Consider the following 17,536-nt stretch of genomic DNA (forward strand, 5'->3'; position numbering starts at 1 on the left):
AAACCCATTTGTGAACCCAGTTGCTGATAAGAAAGACAAGGACCCTCTGCCCTTGCAGCTCCAGTGTGGATGGGTGAAAGACCCCCAGGTTGCCAACTGTCATCAGCATGTGTACCCTGCCTCGATCACCAGTCAGGTGGTCTGCAAGGGCACAACTTACCCAGTGCAGCCATGCTGTGCTGAGCGGTGGGGGTCCTGATCCAGTCAGTCAATTAGCATGTGAATGAGCTGGTATGATGGGTGCTGGTATGGCTGTCATTGTAATGCTTAGGTGAGATGCTGTTTGTGTACAATTGAAGCATTAGTAATAAAACACATAATAGTAGTTGGAATATGGGCATCGTAGTAAAAGATAGGATCATATCATCCAATATTCCCCATGTTGGTCATCATCCCATTCAGCCAGTGGTCTCTGCAAATTGATCTTGAAGTTCCCAGCTCCAGTTGTTCTGTGACACCAGGCACCACAGGGCCTCCTCTCCCTCCCCTAACCCCCACATCATTAAAAATAATTAAACTCTTGTCCCATGGTGTCCAGGTGTCACAAGACACCTGGTAAGTCTCACCTCTAACTACCCACTTGGCTGTGCTGGAATAGCAGCGCTGCAGATGCTGCCCGTGGGGCTCAGCCCAATCCCACCAGAGCTCCAGGCAAGCTGCTGGCAGGGCACCCCCAGCTCTCCTCAGCTTCCCAGGGCACAGTAGAGAGCCACAAGTTAATCAGCAATGCCCCGCCACAGGTCAGCACACCCAGATATCTATATTTTTCCTTGTTTGTCATTTTCCGTCAGCCTCCATTTTCCTCCAAATCTCTTTGGTGTACCAATTAATCCAGAGGGTTTTCATTTACTCGGGCCGTCCAAACCAGCAACACACGAATACCCCCCACAATCACTGCCAACAGCTCGTAATACATTTTAACTGCTCCTTGGCCTTTGATGTGTTAGCCTTCTGGGCAACATTATCATTACCCTTTATATACCTCCATAGGTGAATGCAGTGCTGCACAGCAGCTTGCACATGCTAAGTGCAAGCTAGGGTTTGTTTGTGTCTGAAATAAAGTTCATTGTCCTAAGAACCATCCAAGAATTGTGCCCTCTTTGCTAGCAAAACCATGAACGAGCCCAAAATAAACACCAATAACATCCTGGGCTCTGGAGAGCTTATTTTCAAAGTGCGTGAGCAAATATAGGAAGGAACAGGACAAACCAAAAGAGTCACTTACCTGGGGAGAAGCCTTAATGGGAGAAAGGAGTCCTGGTAGAGTCTGAAGGTGTGGGCACCACGTCAGGGTAAGAAAATGGTGTGCCTTGCACATGTGCACGTGCTAGAAGTAAAAATACCATTCTAGCTGAAGCATCGGATACAGCCAAATTCCAGAAAATATAATGGCAATTTTTAGGGAGCCAGGGGCATTGCAGTCCCAGACTGGGGCATTCTTCACAACTTTGGAGCCATTTATGGTTTTGAGGGCTTTCTTAATGAAAATAGTTACAATTGCATTTCTCAGGGAACATAAATCAGCATGAGTGGCGTCAGCCTGATGATTTGGGAGGGCACTCAGCCCAGCTAGGTTAAACCATGACAATGTGAAAACATTCAGAGCCCTGAAAGCTTAGTTGGAGATGGTACAGCTTAGCCAAGGGTGTTCCACAGTGGCCACACAACTCACAGGTGCTTACAAGAGGGGGGTGGACAAACAAGCTTCCTATAACAAGCTATTTTTGTGGGAAACGATGGGTACACAATGTTGACATGGGTGTGTGGAGTGGAGTCAGGGGTAGGTGGAGCATGGTCATTTCTAAGGAGAGTTGTCAGAGTCCCTGAGCAAAGCCAGTGAGGGAGAAGACCCTGGCCAGCAAGGGAGGAGATCCTGGGTTTGTCCATCTAGGCATTAGCCTCTGAACATTTCTATTGATCCTGCCATCTTTTCTGACAAAAGGTGGTAAATAGTTCCTCTGGTCTCCACAGTCATCCTAAAGCTGCAGAACAAAGCCCTGCTCATCACTACCCTTCTCTATCCAGAGGGCTGATATATTTTTTTTTATAATTCAAAACTATCTTTGACTGAGCAGGTCAAAACATAATTTCCTTATTGCAGTCATCAGTCTGCAAAGGCAGTGCTGTGCTGTGCCCCTGCAACAAAAAGCCTGATGTAGCAAGCATGGCCAGCCCCCAAACCTTCATGGGGCTCACGCTGAATTAAACTAGGACTACCCCAAAAAGTTAGGAGGGAGGCAGAGAAAGGGGCTGCTTGCAGCATGTTGCTGCATAGGTCCGTAAAAAAAGAATGAGCCCTTCCCCACTCCCCCTGAAAGCACTGGGGAGATAAATAGATCATAGAGAGGAGCTATTAAAATGGGTGCCGGGGGACCTGGTTTCAAGCAGGGCTTAAGACACTGAACAATGGGCTGCCATTTTGAAGCAGCTAGAGCCCAGGGTGCTCAGGACGATATGGCAGAAAACACTGTCGCAGGGTATGACCCTTGCTTGCAAAATAAACAGGCCCCTGAGAGTTCATTGTGCAGTTGCTGCTGACGTGCAGAGCTACCACTGAAAAACATAAACTACACTTTCTAAAAATATAAAAGTGCAGTGCCTGAGGGAGGACTGCTTGGGGCGGGAGAAGCAGAGGGAAGAGACCAGCGTTGTCACTGAATCCCTGTGGGATTTTTGGGAAGGGACCATGCCTTTCCATGCCCCACCAAGAGCAGGGTCATGCTGGGGGCCCCGCTCACAGCAGCCACCATGCCATGCAAACAAGCCGCGAAGGAAAGAGCCCCTTCCCATCATGAGTCTTCAGGAGAGTTCACATCCCTCCGGCAAGTTTTCCAGACTGGAGATAATCCTCCAAGCAAAGTTGTCGGTTTGCAGAGGACCAGCCGTGCACCACTCAGTGGGGGACAAGAGGTGCCGCTGCCCTGGGGAGCTCCCCAGATCCTTCCCCATCAGAACACTGGGCTTCAAGACCTCTGAGAGATCTTGCTGCCTGGCAGGGCTGAAGTACACGGCCAGAGACACCCACACAAGGCAGCCTGGCATCTGCTGCTGGGGTGATCCCAGCTGCCACCGTTGCCTCCGGCTGCCCTTCCAAGCCCCCAGAGATGGAGAGGGCTCCTCAGCCACAGGAGAGTCCAGCCAAGAAAGAGAGGCAGAAAGAGTTAAAGTAGCTGGTAAATAAAATTCCCACTAGAAAAACATGATCTGGGCAGAGAAAAGCATCCTTTCCAGTACTGCCAACCCCACATACTCAAAAATTATGCGTCAGGCTCCAGAGAATCACGGCTTAAAAATCACAAGGGGTTTTGTTCTGGTTTTTAAAGAAAATTATAAATGTTTGAGCTTTTCCTAATTGCACTCTGGTTTCTTGAACTTTATGATTGCATTTTCAAACTTTTTTCCAAACCCCTGAGGGCTACAAACTTCTACATTTTTATTATAAAATAAAGTTGAGAAGCTCACCTAAAGCCCACAGCTTTGGGGCAAACAGCAAAGATCAAAAGACTTATGCTAAAATGAGGAGAATAGGAAATACTGGAGATCTCAAGAATGAACACCCCGCAGTATACGTGTCTCTTACCATTTTTCTCCAGTGTTGCGCAAAAACACTTTTAGAAGATATTTTGCTGTTTTAACAAACACGATGTTGCTTAAGTACTTTGTTTGCCAGCATGAAGAGCAGGTCTTCAGTGACATTTTGCCTCCAAGAACAATGTTGCTTTCAGCCAAGGGCTGCAGAAAAGTTAAAACTGAGGCTGCTGTCCCAGGCTAAGGAGACCAGAAGAGCACACTGTTTCCAAGAGCATGTTGTGTGTTCAGGCTTGCTGATGTTCACGGAGCAGGGAAGATTGGGAAACATTATCTAGGGTCAAACTCAGACCTGACCTTCCATCTTTAGCCTGATCCATACAGAAACATATTGCCCAAAAGGGGTAGGTGAGTGTCATCCAACTTCATTTCTTCACCTCTGAAGGCGCTGAAAGAACTCTAATGTCTTTAGAGGGACACCTCTGTTACAGGGCAGATTGTGGTAAATGTATCAGTCTGTAAAGAGCTCAGTGATCCTCCAAGATTAAAGGCTGATCTGAGTGCAGACTCACTATTGTGCCTCTTGAAAGGATTTGGATTGTAACAGCCTGATTATCGATCGCTGCCCTTAAGAGAATGTGATACTCTCTTTTGCACTGATCTTATTAGCTTTATTTACCATAACACTTGCTGAAACATCTTCTTGTGATGATAATGGCTTCCTTTGGTTGCTGTCAGAATGAACAAATGGAAATAAAAACATGTCACTAATAAATGTGTCCTACTCTACTTAAAGCAAGACAAAAGCATCGCTCTTCTGGGTTTGGCTTGCCATTGCCCAGGTGCTTAGACAAGGCTGAGCATGGGGGCTGACCACAGGAATGCCAGTAACCAAAAGACAACGGTGCCTAATGCACTGGTGGAACTCAAAGTCACGAGGTTTCCACCAGCCCAGAAACTCAGCAAAACACCCAGGAGGATGACAAATACATCTGGTGCCCAGACTGAGATCCAGCACCTGGAGGTGCTGCTCTAAGCAGAGCTCAGCACGCGTGGGCCTAAGAGGCTGCAAAAGGTGAAGGCAGATAGTGAAGTACACAAACAAGCAAAGGTTTTTCAACAGCCCTCTTGACCTTTTTGTGACCCATCTGCAACACACAGAAAGGCCAATGGCTCAGTTCAGGCAGGAGGCAAAAGGACTTTTGCAGGATGGTGCACACCCTCTCCAAGGGTGCTGGGGACCCTGAGCCCTCCTCAGACCAAAGGACGCACCTAGAGCCCATCCAAGCTCTCAGCCTTCCCAGCGTTGCATCAAGGTAAGGTGGAGCCCAGTACCATGTCACCCATCCTCCAGGGTCTTCATCCTCACCACACCACCAAGAAGTAAAATTCCCCTGCCTGCAGAGGTGGGAGAGGGGCAGAAATTTGCTTACCTGTGTCCTACCGCAGGGGTAAGCAAGGAAATAAGTCCAGCTGTCTTCTCCTGCAAATAAGCACCATAACCCTCTTCAGGCTGAAGCAGGGTCCCATCACAACAGGTGCAAGTTGAAGAAAAAGGAAACAAAACAAGTGGGGGTAAAAAAAAGATCAAAACTCCCCCCAAATCCAAACTAAAAAGCAGTGGCATAACCACGTCACTGAGCACTCACAGAGCTTGCGCTGTAACCAAAGAAGTGACCATATCCAAGCACTGCTGTACACCCAGATATTTATTTAGGATTACCTCACTGATTGATTACAGATCATGCAAGAGCTGGGCCAATCATCCAGGGCTGACCCAGGGACAGACAGGCTTCAAACATCCCTTGGAACGTGGTTTCAGGCACCCCAGCTCAGTTGCAGTGCTGCCTGTGAAGGGCTGCTGTTCCCCGTGCCCGCTCAGGGTGCTTCCTCGGGATGGCACACTCAGGGTGCCCCGGTGTGCTGTGAGAGCCAGGCTTTCACACTGGCCTTTCTGTGACTGCTGAGAATTGAATCAGGCTTAAAAGAAAACCCTTCTGTAGCTAAAATGTGCTATGCTCATCTCTTACTAAGCTTGGATAGCTTCAGGAGCTTTCCCTACACAGGAGATGGTGATAAAGCAGGGAGCAAGACTCAGACCAACCCCAGCCACCCACTCAACGGCTTGCTTGGTCCTGAGCCTCATGAACAAGTGCAGTGTGGTTGCTGCAGCCATTTCTGCCTCTCGGGGAGATAGATCTTCACTGTTAAGCAGGCTAACATGTCCTCTTCTCAAAGCTCCTAAGACACCTATGGGAGAGAGAGAAGTCTGATCTCCTAATACGCACAATCTACAGATTTTCTGCAAAGTCTGTGAGTAACCACAAGAGGAAGAGAGAAGAAAGACAAGGCCATTTCCAGACACTGCAGTCAGTGATGCAAGGATGCCGAAGGAGCAGACAAGAACCAGGCAAAGCCATGGTCTCCAGAGCGACAGCACAATTTTCCTCCTTAATAGCCCTGTAATTCCAAAGTGTCAGCTTAGTTCTACAAAATCAGATATGCACTTAAACATAGCTCTGTTTTGGATTGCATTACTTAAATTATATTTTCTTTTTGTTTTCCAAAAGAGAGATTTTTCCTTCTCATGCTGGAAAGGACAGTGGCTGAGGGGATCACCACAGAGTTGAGAGACAAGAGGATAAGGGGGCCAGCATATCAACAGATAATTTACCCAAATTAATTTGCAGGTGAGGATTAAAGTTTCCAGGTAGCTCAAGCTGTTTGGTTGCTGGCTGGAACATTGTTTCAGCAGCTCAGGGGCAGACTCCAGAGCCTAGGCTGACATCTCACCAGCATCTGCCAAGGCACTGAGGAGAGTGGGATGCTCTCCTCTGGTGCTGCGAGGAAACCCCCAGCTCTCCCACTGAGCCCTCACATGCAGGCACCAAGTTGAGTGGCTCTGCAGTACTGCTGCTCTGCACCCGCTGGAGCACCTTGCTTGGAGTTAATCCCCATTATGTAGCCTGGCACTTACATGCTTTTTAGAAGTCTCCCACACAGCCACATGGGGACTCATTTCTAAGATTAAACCCTGGTGGTAGTTTCCATACCTTCTCCTTGACATGAAAATTTCTCTCCCTTATAAAAGGCAATTTGGCTGCCCTTCAGATGGGAACTTGGGGAGCAACAGGAGGGGAAAGACTAGGTGAGTCTGCCTTTTCATAGACCTCCTGGTTCACCCCTAGGGTTTGCATAAGGGTCTTGGTCTCTTTCAGAAATCCTTGACTATTCCCGATCACCTTATTTCTTAATTCCCACTTTCCTAGCCATCCACTTTATTAAATTTTCATATTCGTCATGTAGGAACAAGAGATACTTCATGTCATTGATGGAGCAGTTTAAAGCTATGGAGGTAGAACTTGAGCACAATCTACCCAATGAAATTATTTAAAATGTAAGCTTTGATACAAATGAAACACACTCACCTCAGCTCAAGGTGTAATTGCCCTTCACAGGTGCATGGCATCTACAGATGGAAGCTGGACAAGAGACTAAGGAACCTTCTGCCACCCAGATCAGCTCTCCCAAGCTCGTGCCAAAGAAGCTTCTCACCTGACCCAGAGAAAACAGCATTTTCCAAATAGTTATCACTCTTCTGCAAAGATCAGAAGAACTGCAGACAAGGCTCATTTCTCCCATAAAGCTAGGAGCAATAGTCAAGGCTATACCAATTGGATACAGGCTTAAGGAAGGTCCTGCTGGCCTGACAACAGCATTTTACCAAAGTTTCAAGGAAACTTAAGCTGTCAATTTCTTTATGAAGCTGTCTTTGACATCTGGTCCCTGAGGAAATGAAACAGTTAAGATTAACTAGACCCACTAATTACGTAGTTAACAAGTGACTACAATAGACAATAAATAATATCTCTTTTCCCACAGGGAGAAATAAGCATCCTGGACATGAACAGACTTCCTTCTGTGGAGTTTCCCCCCAAAAAACATCCACCCTTGAGGTGAACCTGCTCCAGTACCTTGCTGACACCCTTCTGTGGGCACGGGTGGCAAAGCCAGAACCACCCTCTGCATCTGGGAATGTGGGGTGACCCCAGTGCTCCCCTCAACACATGCAAGTACCTCTCTCCCATTAGCAGAGGGGTTTCTACCCCAGACCTGCAGACCACTCCCCACCGAGGGAAAACAGAGTCTCTCCCATGTATCACCATGTTGCACTGGTTGCTATGGGCTCCTTAGAGAAAACCAAGCAGTGGTCAGAAATCCACGGCAACCCATGTTTGCTAATTGTAAAATCACCCTTTCCAGAAGTGGAGCTCTCTGTCTGGAGTAACTTAAAACCACCTAGGGTAATAACACCACCAAAAGGACGGGGCAGAACCCTTCCCTGTCACCAAGGCCCTTTGGCACTTCACGGTGCTGGTGGAAAGCCTTGCTCTAGAAGTGAGGAGGAAGAGGCTGCCTACTGAAATGATGGTCTCAATGGCTGAAGTGCCTCACTCACGCTCTTGGGAGCAGCTTTCCTTTCTCCAGAGCTCCCCACACCACTTGAGGCATAAGCAGTGCCCACCTGACCAGCAGGCTCAAATTTAAAACAACCTCCCTAACATGGAGAAGAGGCATCGGGGTAAGCTTGTTTTTCACTGCTGACTGACCAGACTGTGCTCCAGATGACACTGCCAAGTCCTCTCTGAGATGAAGCCATCAGTAAAATCAGAGAAGGGTGCACTATCCCCTCCTCTGGCTGTTGAAAATGTGTCACTAAACCAGACAGATGCTGGCGCTGTGTCTCAGCAGGCACTAATTTAGCCCATACGGGAGTGCTCTTACATCATTTGTTCCGGGCACAGCTTAATTGCAAAATTAATTATTTTCCTATCAAACCAAATTGTATAAGAGGGTAGTCATGGGATTTTTAAGACTGATGGATGCTAAATGGGATTTGAATAAATATAAACAACTTTGGCTCCTGTCTGCGCTCAGGACCTCTAAGAGAGTAGCACTGTGGGGGCAGGGAGCCATCAAATGCCTGGCAGTGGGGGACAGGGCATGGCTGCCACCAGGAAGGCAGGGGTGCAAGGTCCTAGCCACCCTGCCATGGGGTGCCAGGATGGGGCCCCCATCCACACTGGGATGCTGCAGCAGACACAGCTGGACAGTGAACCACGGATCGCACCACCGTCCATCTCCAGCACATCCCAGCGGCTGCGGGAGGCCTCCAGGGTGTGCAGCTGGTTTGGCAGGGCTTTCAGCCTTGCTGCAGGGAGACAGCAGGACTGTTCAGACCTGGGGGAGCCTCTCCAGCCCCCCCTCACCCTGTCCCACTCCAGATGTGCCCCTTCCCTATGACACACTGGGTAGCCATCCCCAACACGGAGCTGGCATGGCAACACGATGGCACCTGGCATGGAGGTGAGGAGAGGGGAGTGTGGCCGTCACCACGGCATCAGGCTACAGCTGCCCTGGCCAATGGGACATGGCAGTTTGTGCCAGACTGCTCCACACCAGGTGGTGAGGGGTTGGCATCTCAAGACAAGCCTGTTCAATTTGTTCTCGTTTCTGACCCTGTCTCAGGGGGCTCAGACACAAGCAGAGCTAACCACCACCCCAAACACACAACTGTTCCCGTGACAGGGCAGACCAAACCTAGATTTTAATTGGAGAGCATCCCATTTAAGTGGGCTGCATCCTCAGGTGATGACACAAGTGAAAAAACATAGATAGGACCAAAACTGTGGCGTGGAGAGCCACAGCTGGAACAAGTTGTGACAAGTCATGATTTGCAGAAGCCTTCCCTCTTCAAACCTCTGATAGATATTGCAGCACTGCATCCACCATCTAGGGAGGGCTGTGGTGGGCAAATTGCCTCAAAATCACACAGAAATTAGCAAATTGATTAGCCAGTGAGAAAACCTTACCTGAACAAAATATGGACACCAGGTGCCAAGGTCATGTCTTGCACTGGGGGCCAACACAGTGTGAAATCTGGCACAAATCAAGTCACCGCCACTCCTTTCGGGCACGTCTGCTGAGGTACAGCCTTTGGGCAACCACTGGGCTGAACTCAAGTAAATTGTGTAAAAACACAGAAGAGATGGCAGTCCCAGCTGCAAACCAGAAAACTGGACCTCAGCTCCCCACCATTGAAAGGGGTATGTGAACCATTTCATATTTGTCAGGTGAATTTATGAAGCTGCATTATGAAAGCATGAAGCACTGACTCCTTTGGTGTCTTTTAAAAAAAAAAAAAAAGAAAAAAAAAAAGAGTCCACAACACAGCTCATTTTGATCTCCAACAGGAAGTCTGCAATCTTGTATACATTTTTTTAAAATATCTCCTTTAATGCCTCAGGCTTGTTAAGCATCCTGTGATGCCTGTTGTATTAGACTGTATCTCTGAATTTGGGAGGATCTGACTTAATAAAAAAAGATCTAAGCGATGGCACCTACGGTGAGACTTTGTTGTTTTATGAGGTCTTTTATCCTCAGAAAGCAACGAGGTTCTGGGCATGCAACCACTGCCCTCAAGTGGCATGAGCTGTGTGGGACCTTCCACGAAGGTCCTTAGCTTTATGCAGCACAAGGGCACAGATGGAGGCAAAGTCCTTTGTGCAGGGAGCAAGCTGCTTGAGCATATTTGAGCCGTGAGGGGAAAAAAAGGAGACCATTTAAAGAACATCTAGAAATTTTAAGAACTGAGCCTGGGAAGTGGCCAAAGGAAGGAAAAGGCACACCTTGCCTAGGCATGAAGCTAGGGGCTCGCTGGCCAAACAGGCAAGGCCGAAGCCTCCTCTGAACCGAGGTAGGTGGTGCGGCCATGAGGTCAGCATCGTGGGCTACCAGCAGCATGCCCATGCAACACCCGAGCCCCAGTGCCTCCCATCATGGGAGCCTGCTCCTTCCTCTGGCCATGCTCCTTGGCGATCCCAACCCCCAGGTCCCACTGCAGGGAGCAGCAGCTTTAGAGTTGCGATGCAGCTCTTTGGATACGTCTGAAGGCAAGCCCCCAGATCCAGTGCCCGTGTAAAACAACTGGATGTCCCAGCATGAATCAGGGTCGAAATAATGATCCTAATTTATTCTGCTTCTCTCGACTAGTCTTGCCCTGGGCTCCTGTGGCGTTTCCTGCATGAACTACTGGGAACCAGCAGGAACGCTTGAAGAGCAAACAACTAGCAGGCATTTTTTTAATTACTGGGGTAGTTGAAACATTCTTCTACAGCCCTGCAAAGACAAAGGGTAAGAGTGTTACAACATCATCGTTTTAAAACCCTGAGCTGCAGTGAGCTTGGGTGGGGGGGTCGGGGTCTGACCACTGCTGAGGCAGTGATGCTTTATAATGATTTAATTGTTTGATTTGACCCTTCTCGCATCTTCTGACAAAGTTCAGCGTACAGCTAAAAGGCAAACACAGTGAAAACAAGCATTTCCTTAGGAAGGCTGGGGATCTGCGGGAAAAAAACCTGAAGGGAGGGATAGAAAGAGAGAAGGAATTGCTGTGGGCTTTGCTCCTACATTTTCCCCTAATTCCTATGAATCCTGCCCATGTGTTACTTGGGCAGCTCTTACTTGTGCCTGGAAATCTTGCAGATGCCCAAGGAAAAACAAAATGCATGCAGTACTGCAGGCCACCTCCTCCCGCTTGCTTAGCCAGGGCCCCAGCAACGAGGCCAGGCAGTACTCTCTGCCACCACAGTGACACAGAGGCCTCAAAACACCATCAGTGATTTAGGGGAAGGGCCCTTGCCTCCAGGCATGGCGGTGTGGTGCTCACAAGGGTGGAGGAGAAGCTGCAGGCAAGGACATCAGAGCCACCAGGAGCTGCTGGCATGGCTGTCCGGGGTTCTACGGGCACCGCTCCTCCCCACTTGATAAGGGATGTCCGCACTGGGCTCCAGAGCTGCTGTTGGTGCTTTTCCAGCCTGGCTGCCAGCTTGGAGAACAGATTTCCTAACCAAAGCAAGAGTAAGTGGGGAGGAACAGGGAGAACAGCTCTGACATTCCTGCCTGCCGCCAGCAGTGTTTCCAGAGCAGTGGAGCTGGAGAGGCTGAGCCTGCTGAGCTCCCAGATGAATAGGAGTGATGGACACATTACTGCAGTGTTGTAATGCCCTTCAGCAAAGGGATTAGAGCTCAGCCATATTGCAGCAAACCTCCCTGTAAAATCCCTTCCCCAGTTCTGTAACACAACTATCATATAACAGCTTCCCTATCTACAAGGCTCTTTTAGACCCAGACTTTATATTCTGCAAGCAGAGGACAAGATATTGCCAAGGGCAAAAGATTTTCTTGAAGCAGGACTGAAGATTGCTATCACTCAGGAAGGGATGGAGCAGCAGGCAATCTCACCGAAGTCTCCTACAGCCACATCCACAGGCATGTAAGGCAATGGCATTCATTTTGCTCTAGTTTAATGTGTTCAGCTCTGTATGTTTCCAGAGTCCCACACCAGACCTAGGGGTTGGCTCAGGTCAACTTGAAGGCAATAAATACCTTAATTGAAGGCGAAACCTGCGGAGGGATCAGGGAGTGTGGCACCAGGGGACGTGCCATTCCCCAGCATGGCAGACCCAGGGAAGCATGTCCCCTGTACAGCCAGGGACAGGGAGCAGTGGGGGGATGAGCAGAGGTCACCTCTGCAGCAGCTGCAGGAACAATCTTCATCAGCCACCTCTCTGGCCCCTCTTCCTGCTCAAGCACCAGCTGCCCTGCCCCTGTTTCCCTGCACACCAGAGCACCAAGTGTATGTCATGCCGTGCATCGTTGTACTGAAAACTCAAGGCAGGTACCAGTCTGGGGTGGGTAAAAGCTGCCTATTTGGCTTTGCTTGCAGAGCTTGGGCGATGCCTGCAACCCTAGCTGGATCATGGTGCAGAGCTCCTCAGGTCCTGAAAGCAATGCTGCTGTGCCGCAGCAAGCACAGCTTTGTATTGCAGAGGCCGGTTGAGGCTCCTGCCATGCAGAACCTCCCCTCAGCGCTAAGGAAGGAATAATATTTTGGATGTTGGTAAGGCTTGGAGAATTCATTTCTGTATGCAATCAAAAAATTTCTAGACGGTGTCAGACTTACCACATCAGGAAAAGAGATGTGAAGGCCGCTAAGAGTTTACTAGAGAAATTACTTGTCCATGGACAAAGTTTATTCCTAGCCCTCCTTTCAAGACATTGATTTATGGCCAGAAGCATAAGTATTTTATAACCCTCATTAAAAATAAAGTATCCTGGATGCATCCTGCTTTTAAGCATTGGCCTTGGCAGTATCTTGTGGAGAAGAGTTCTGGTTCATTTTCCTTTGTATGAAGTGCCAGTCTTTACCAGTCTGGAATGAGTCTCCCTCTCGCTCTCACCAGCTATGTCCCCATTCTCACAGTAAGAGCAGATGCTGGAAGAGGTGGGGGACCAGAGCAGAAGCTACACAAACTGCACAATGTATTACTGAAGTAAGTGGGGTTTACAGCTGCTTGATTGCTCAAAACATGGATTTCTGTTTCAACAGCTGCTGAACAACAAGAGTGGTGGCCTGAAAGAGAGCTCATGTTTTGCTTTCATTAACTGGATGTTATTTAGACTTCTGAATCAATCCCTTCTTCACCTTCCCAACCACTTACAAAAGAAGGGACCTCTAAACCCTTCAGCATGATGAACAAGACCAAGGGAGCTTTTGAGAGCCCAGAGCTTTGCAGCCCAGGTGGCATGCAGAGCGCCTCCTTGACCAGTGTGGCACCACCGTTTGCATTCATCCAGCAGGCCATGGACAAAGTCCTGAACGTGATCCTTATTGTGGTCCTCTTCATCATCATGGTATCTCTGGGGTGTACAATGGAGATAGCCAAGATCACAACTCACCTTAGGAAACGCAAAGGCATGGCACTTGCCGTAATGGCTCAGTACGGCATCATGCCCTTAACAGCATTCATACTGGCCAAGCTCTTCCAGTTGGGTGCTACAGAATCCCTGGCCGTCCTCATCTGAGGCTGCTGTCCAGGAGGAAACCTCTCCAACATCTTTAGTTTGGCACTGAGAGGGGACATGAACCTCAGGTAAGGAAAGCTGAGTTCATTGCCCAGGCCAATCTAGTCATATGACTGGTTCAGAAACTAGTTTAATAAACATTAGCAACTCCCAAGAAGCTGGACCAAGACTGAAATACAAATTCTAGAATATTTTTAAAGCACCCATATTGCTCAAAGAGCAAATTTGTCCCTGTTTTACAATAAAATGGGATTTTGTACTTTTCTCTGAAGCATATGGCATGCTGCTCTGAAGAGGCTGCGCCAGTGAGAAATGCTGAACTAGCAGAACACCACTCTCCAATAAACCCTAGTGATTAAACAAGATCCACGGTGAAAATATGAAGTATTACTTTGTCTGTGGCTCGAGAATTTCTGAAATGTGAGCTGTACCCATTACAAGAGTCCTTTCTGAGTTTATATAGAACTTGAGTCATCTTCTCCCTTCTCTAGTCACATCACATCCTTCTTACAACCTGACAGCGATGCTGGGGAAATATCAGTGACAGGTTAGGAAAGAGTGATGTAAAGCCTTATATTTAAACCATGCATCCAGGTTAGTAAGAAAAAGTGTCCTTCTACTGAGGGGTTCTTTCTTCATCTCAGCATTGTAATGACCACATATTCAACAGTCTGGACTAATGCCTCTGCCTCTGTACCTTCACTCAGGAGAACTATAGGAGGGTGATTTGGAGGGCAAGGTACCTTACAAAGGAATAGTCACCTCCCTGGTGCTAATGCTAATCCCCTGTGTTATCAGTATCATCTTGAATGAGAAGAAACCACATTACACTGGCTTTATCATCAAGGTAAGAAGTATCCTGTGCTGGTTGCCTTTCAACCAAGGGCTTCAAGCAAGTTTCCAAAAATAGAGGCACAGAAATTCTAACTTCTTTAAGGCATGCCACAAATCAATGGAAGGGTTGAGGATAGAACTCAAGACATCCACTTCACCACTTTAATCATTACAATATTTGCCCAAAGAGAAGTCCTCCACCTTCTCCAGCAAACAACATTTTGTAGGCAATTTCCTACCTTGCTCTCCTTCGTTGGCTTCGGTTTTGTTTTCTTTTGCTACAAGCAGCACTAATGAACCTCAAAGGCAGTGCCCTGACTACTGCTGTAACCAAAGCAGACCCCAGATTTTTAAAAAACCAAAACTAAACCAAACAAACAAAAAACTCACCCACTGCTCTCAGAGGTCTAGCACAGGGCAAAAGTCACACCACAAAGTTGCTGCTTATGTCAGTGAGACATCTATCCAGCAGAAGCCACTAGATCACTAAGCATCCGCTTATGCCTGGAATCATCTCCCTGCCTCCTTTGTACATCAGACATTTAAAGAACAAAAGGGAAATCCAGCCAACCAGCTACATGCCATTGTCTAACTCAAGAGCTCCACTAGCAGTACCCAGAGAGCTGCTAACAACTTAGTAAACCTGTTTTTCATGGTTTCTTTCACTAAGGCTTCATCTCAGAGAAACCGGGACCAAACACATCAAGAAATGGGTGTCAAGACTCAGTAACAGACCCAGCAAAATGACAATAGGAATCACTAACCTCTAACAAGCATGGGAACCATGCTAGAGCAGACGCAGGAGGACCAGAGCTCTTCAGAGGTTCCTTTACCCAGCACAGGGCAGTGATGACCAGACTGTTTCAAAAGAAGCTTTAAAAGCCTACACTGGCCCAGCTGACCCTTGGGCCATATTTCTTTCTGCTAACACCACCTTTCCATTTATCCTCTCTACAAAAGAGGAAGGGGGCAGAAACTTGCTTTTAAAAAACATCTGGGGAACTTCATCCAAATTGACTCCAAAGGGGAGAGACAGGCAGGAGGCTGTATTCTTTCTCCCCAAATTCCCCAGCTCCTTCATCTGCCAAATCACCAGACACCAATGAGACCATCTGAAACAGCCACTAGCACCTACACCTGCTGTAGGTGTAGGCAGGCTCTACCTACAAGTAAAGTGGTTTCCTCCCTACCTGCTTTGGGTGGACTAGAGACACAAAGGGACCTGGACAGAGACATAGCAATGGCTGAGAAACAAGTGGCTGGTGGAGCAAGCACCAGAAAGGTACTTGGCTATTTAAGGTCCTTCTAGGTAATACCTCAGGATAGTCTCTTGTTGATTAATTGTAACATTTATGTCCACAAAAGGCACTTATGCACCCTCACTATATACTTACATATGTGATGGACAGGGAACTGGACACAGCTGCTCCCAACAGCTGAGGCAAATTTTGCTGGGGATTTCTCTCATGTCCATGTCTTGACTGCTTGTATTTTAGGCAGGAATGGTTGTGATTCTACTGTCATCTGCTGCAATAATTGTTCTGCCTGTGGCCAATGTGGGAAGTGGTATCATGGTCGTCTTCTCACCATCCCTCCTGGAATCTTTGCCTTAATGCCTTTTATTGGATTCCTGCTGGGCTACGTTCACTCTGCAGTCTTCCAGCTTGATGACCGGTATGTTCCTCCACTCCCCCCTCCCCTCACTCTCAATCACCAGAAGAATAGAGAGGTATGACAGCTCTGGTCTATAGAGCAATGGTAAAAACATGGGTTTCAACATGGATGTACTTCTGTAGAATAAACACTGATTGCCGTCTCCCAAAGCAGGCCCTAGGCGTATAAGCAGACACACTGCAAGCTGGTCCCACATCAATACTCCCACGCCTCAAGTCGGGAGAGAAATGAGTTCAACCTCTGCTCAGCAAAATCAAGAGGGGAGGAGCACCTGGAGCAGTTTTTGACACAGGTACCTGATCACCACAGAAGGGGTGAAAGTCCATTATGCAGGTTCACTGAACAAGCAGATGGATGGGTTTGGCTTGAGGTCACGAGTGACCTGGTAAGCACACATTACCAGCCTCTGCTCTCAGTAACAAAGTTGGGGAAAAAGAGAATGAATAGCACCAAAGAATTAGGGAATACCAACAGAGATCAAACCCCAAGAGACACAACTGCTCCTCAGCTGATAATTATCCTAAACCAGTCAGTGCATTCAGCTGAAACCCCAGGAATTTAGGATGGAAACCTTACATATATAACCCACTCCTTCCCTTCCTCATCCTATCTAATCCAGGTAGGATATCCACTATTCCTCACTATTTTTTTTACCTTCGCACCTTGGACTCCTCTTTTTACCTTGGAAGCAGATTCCTTCCCTGCAGGGAGCTGCAGCACCCAGAGCGGGGCACAAGGCCTCCAAACACCTTTAAGCACAAAGTCCACATTTATCATGTGATCTGTCTGCGCATTGCAAAGGGAGCACAAGGCAAAACGTAGGGATGCCAGTATTGCTCCCAATAACGCCGCTTTTAGTACAGGCAAATGCACAAAGCATTGCAACTGCAAGGTAGGCAGGCTTTTTTAAAAATTGCTTAAAAGTGGATTAAATCTGCAATCTGTTTAACTTTTCCTCCTTCAGATGCCGGCAGACAGTGTGCATGGAAACCAGCTGCCAGAACATACAGCTTTGCTCAATTATCCTCAAGGTCACCTTCGCCCCAGAAATCATACTTCTTCCCACTGCTCTACCTGCTGTTCCAGCTTGGAACTTCTGCTGATGCTGATCTTTAGGATCCATGCCAGAATAAAGAAACCAAATGGCAAGTACAGCTTTGCTCCTGTATTTCTTACACTTTCCAAGCCAAACCACATACGCTTACACGTAATTACCAATGAATTGCTGCTTTCTAAGGGCAGAATCAGGTTGTCCTTTAACTCAGTTACCATATTCAATGCATTAAATACAAATCACACTCAAAAATCCACAGGTAACTGAAGACATTAGAAATTATGATTTCTTGCATCAGCAGAATGTTTCTTATAGCTATATACTATCTGTACTGTCAGCGCTCAAGTGATTTTCAGAGTCCTATGCTTAAACTAGGACAGGCATCCTGCAAAAGCTATGATTGGCACTGAGCACACGCAAAGAACAGTCACACACCCCCCCCCTAAAACTACATGAGGACATCTGATATTCTTTAATGCAACAAATTCCATCTTTGTTGTAAACTGTTGATATTCACTG

General features: G+C 47.7%; 1 protein-coding gene and 1 long non-coding RNA gene across 2 annotated transcripts; one reads left to right on the forward strand and one right to left on the reverse strand.

The window, feature by feature from the left end:
* Positions 1 to 5,254: 5,254 nt before the first annotated feature.
* On the reverse strand, positions 5,255 to 10,503 carry LOC141923348 (uncharacterized). The gene is made up of 3 exons (XR_012623268.1): positions 9,402 to 10,503; positions 6,957 to 7,083; positions 5,255 to 5,778 (listed from the first exon to the last, which is right to left on the reverse strand). It is a non-coding gene; the product is annotated as an uncharacterized LOC141923348 (long non-coding RNA).
* Positions 10,504 to 13,122: 2,619 nt separating this feature from the next.
* SLC10A1 (solute carrier family 10 member 1) lies at positions 13,123 to 17,295 on the forward strand. The gene is given in 8 exon segments (XM_074824337.1): positions 13,123 to 13,523; positions 14,100 to 14,126; positions 14,128 to 14,302; positions 15,786 to 15,882; positions 15,885 to 15,963; positions 16,928 to 17,014; positions 17,016 to 17,054; positions 17,056 to 17,295. Coding segments are annotated over 8 exon segments (1,134 nt in total). The 3' UTR covers positions 17,285 to 17,295.
* Positions 17,296 to 17,536: the final 241 nt, after the last annotated feature.

Source organism: Strix aluco, chromosome 4 (assembly GCF_031877795.1).
Source record: "Strix aluco isolate bStrAlu1 chromosome 4, bStrAlu1.hap1, whole genome shotgun sequence".
In the NCBI taxonomy this organism is placed as follows: Eukaryota; Metazoa; Chordata; class Aves; order Strigiformes; family Strigidae; genus Strix; species Strix aluco.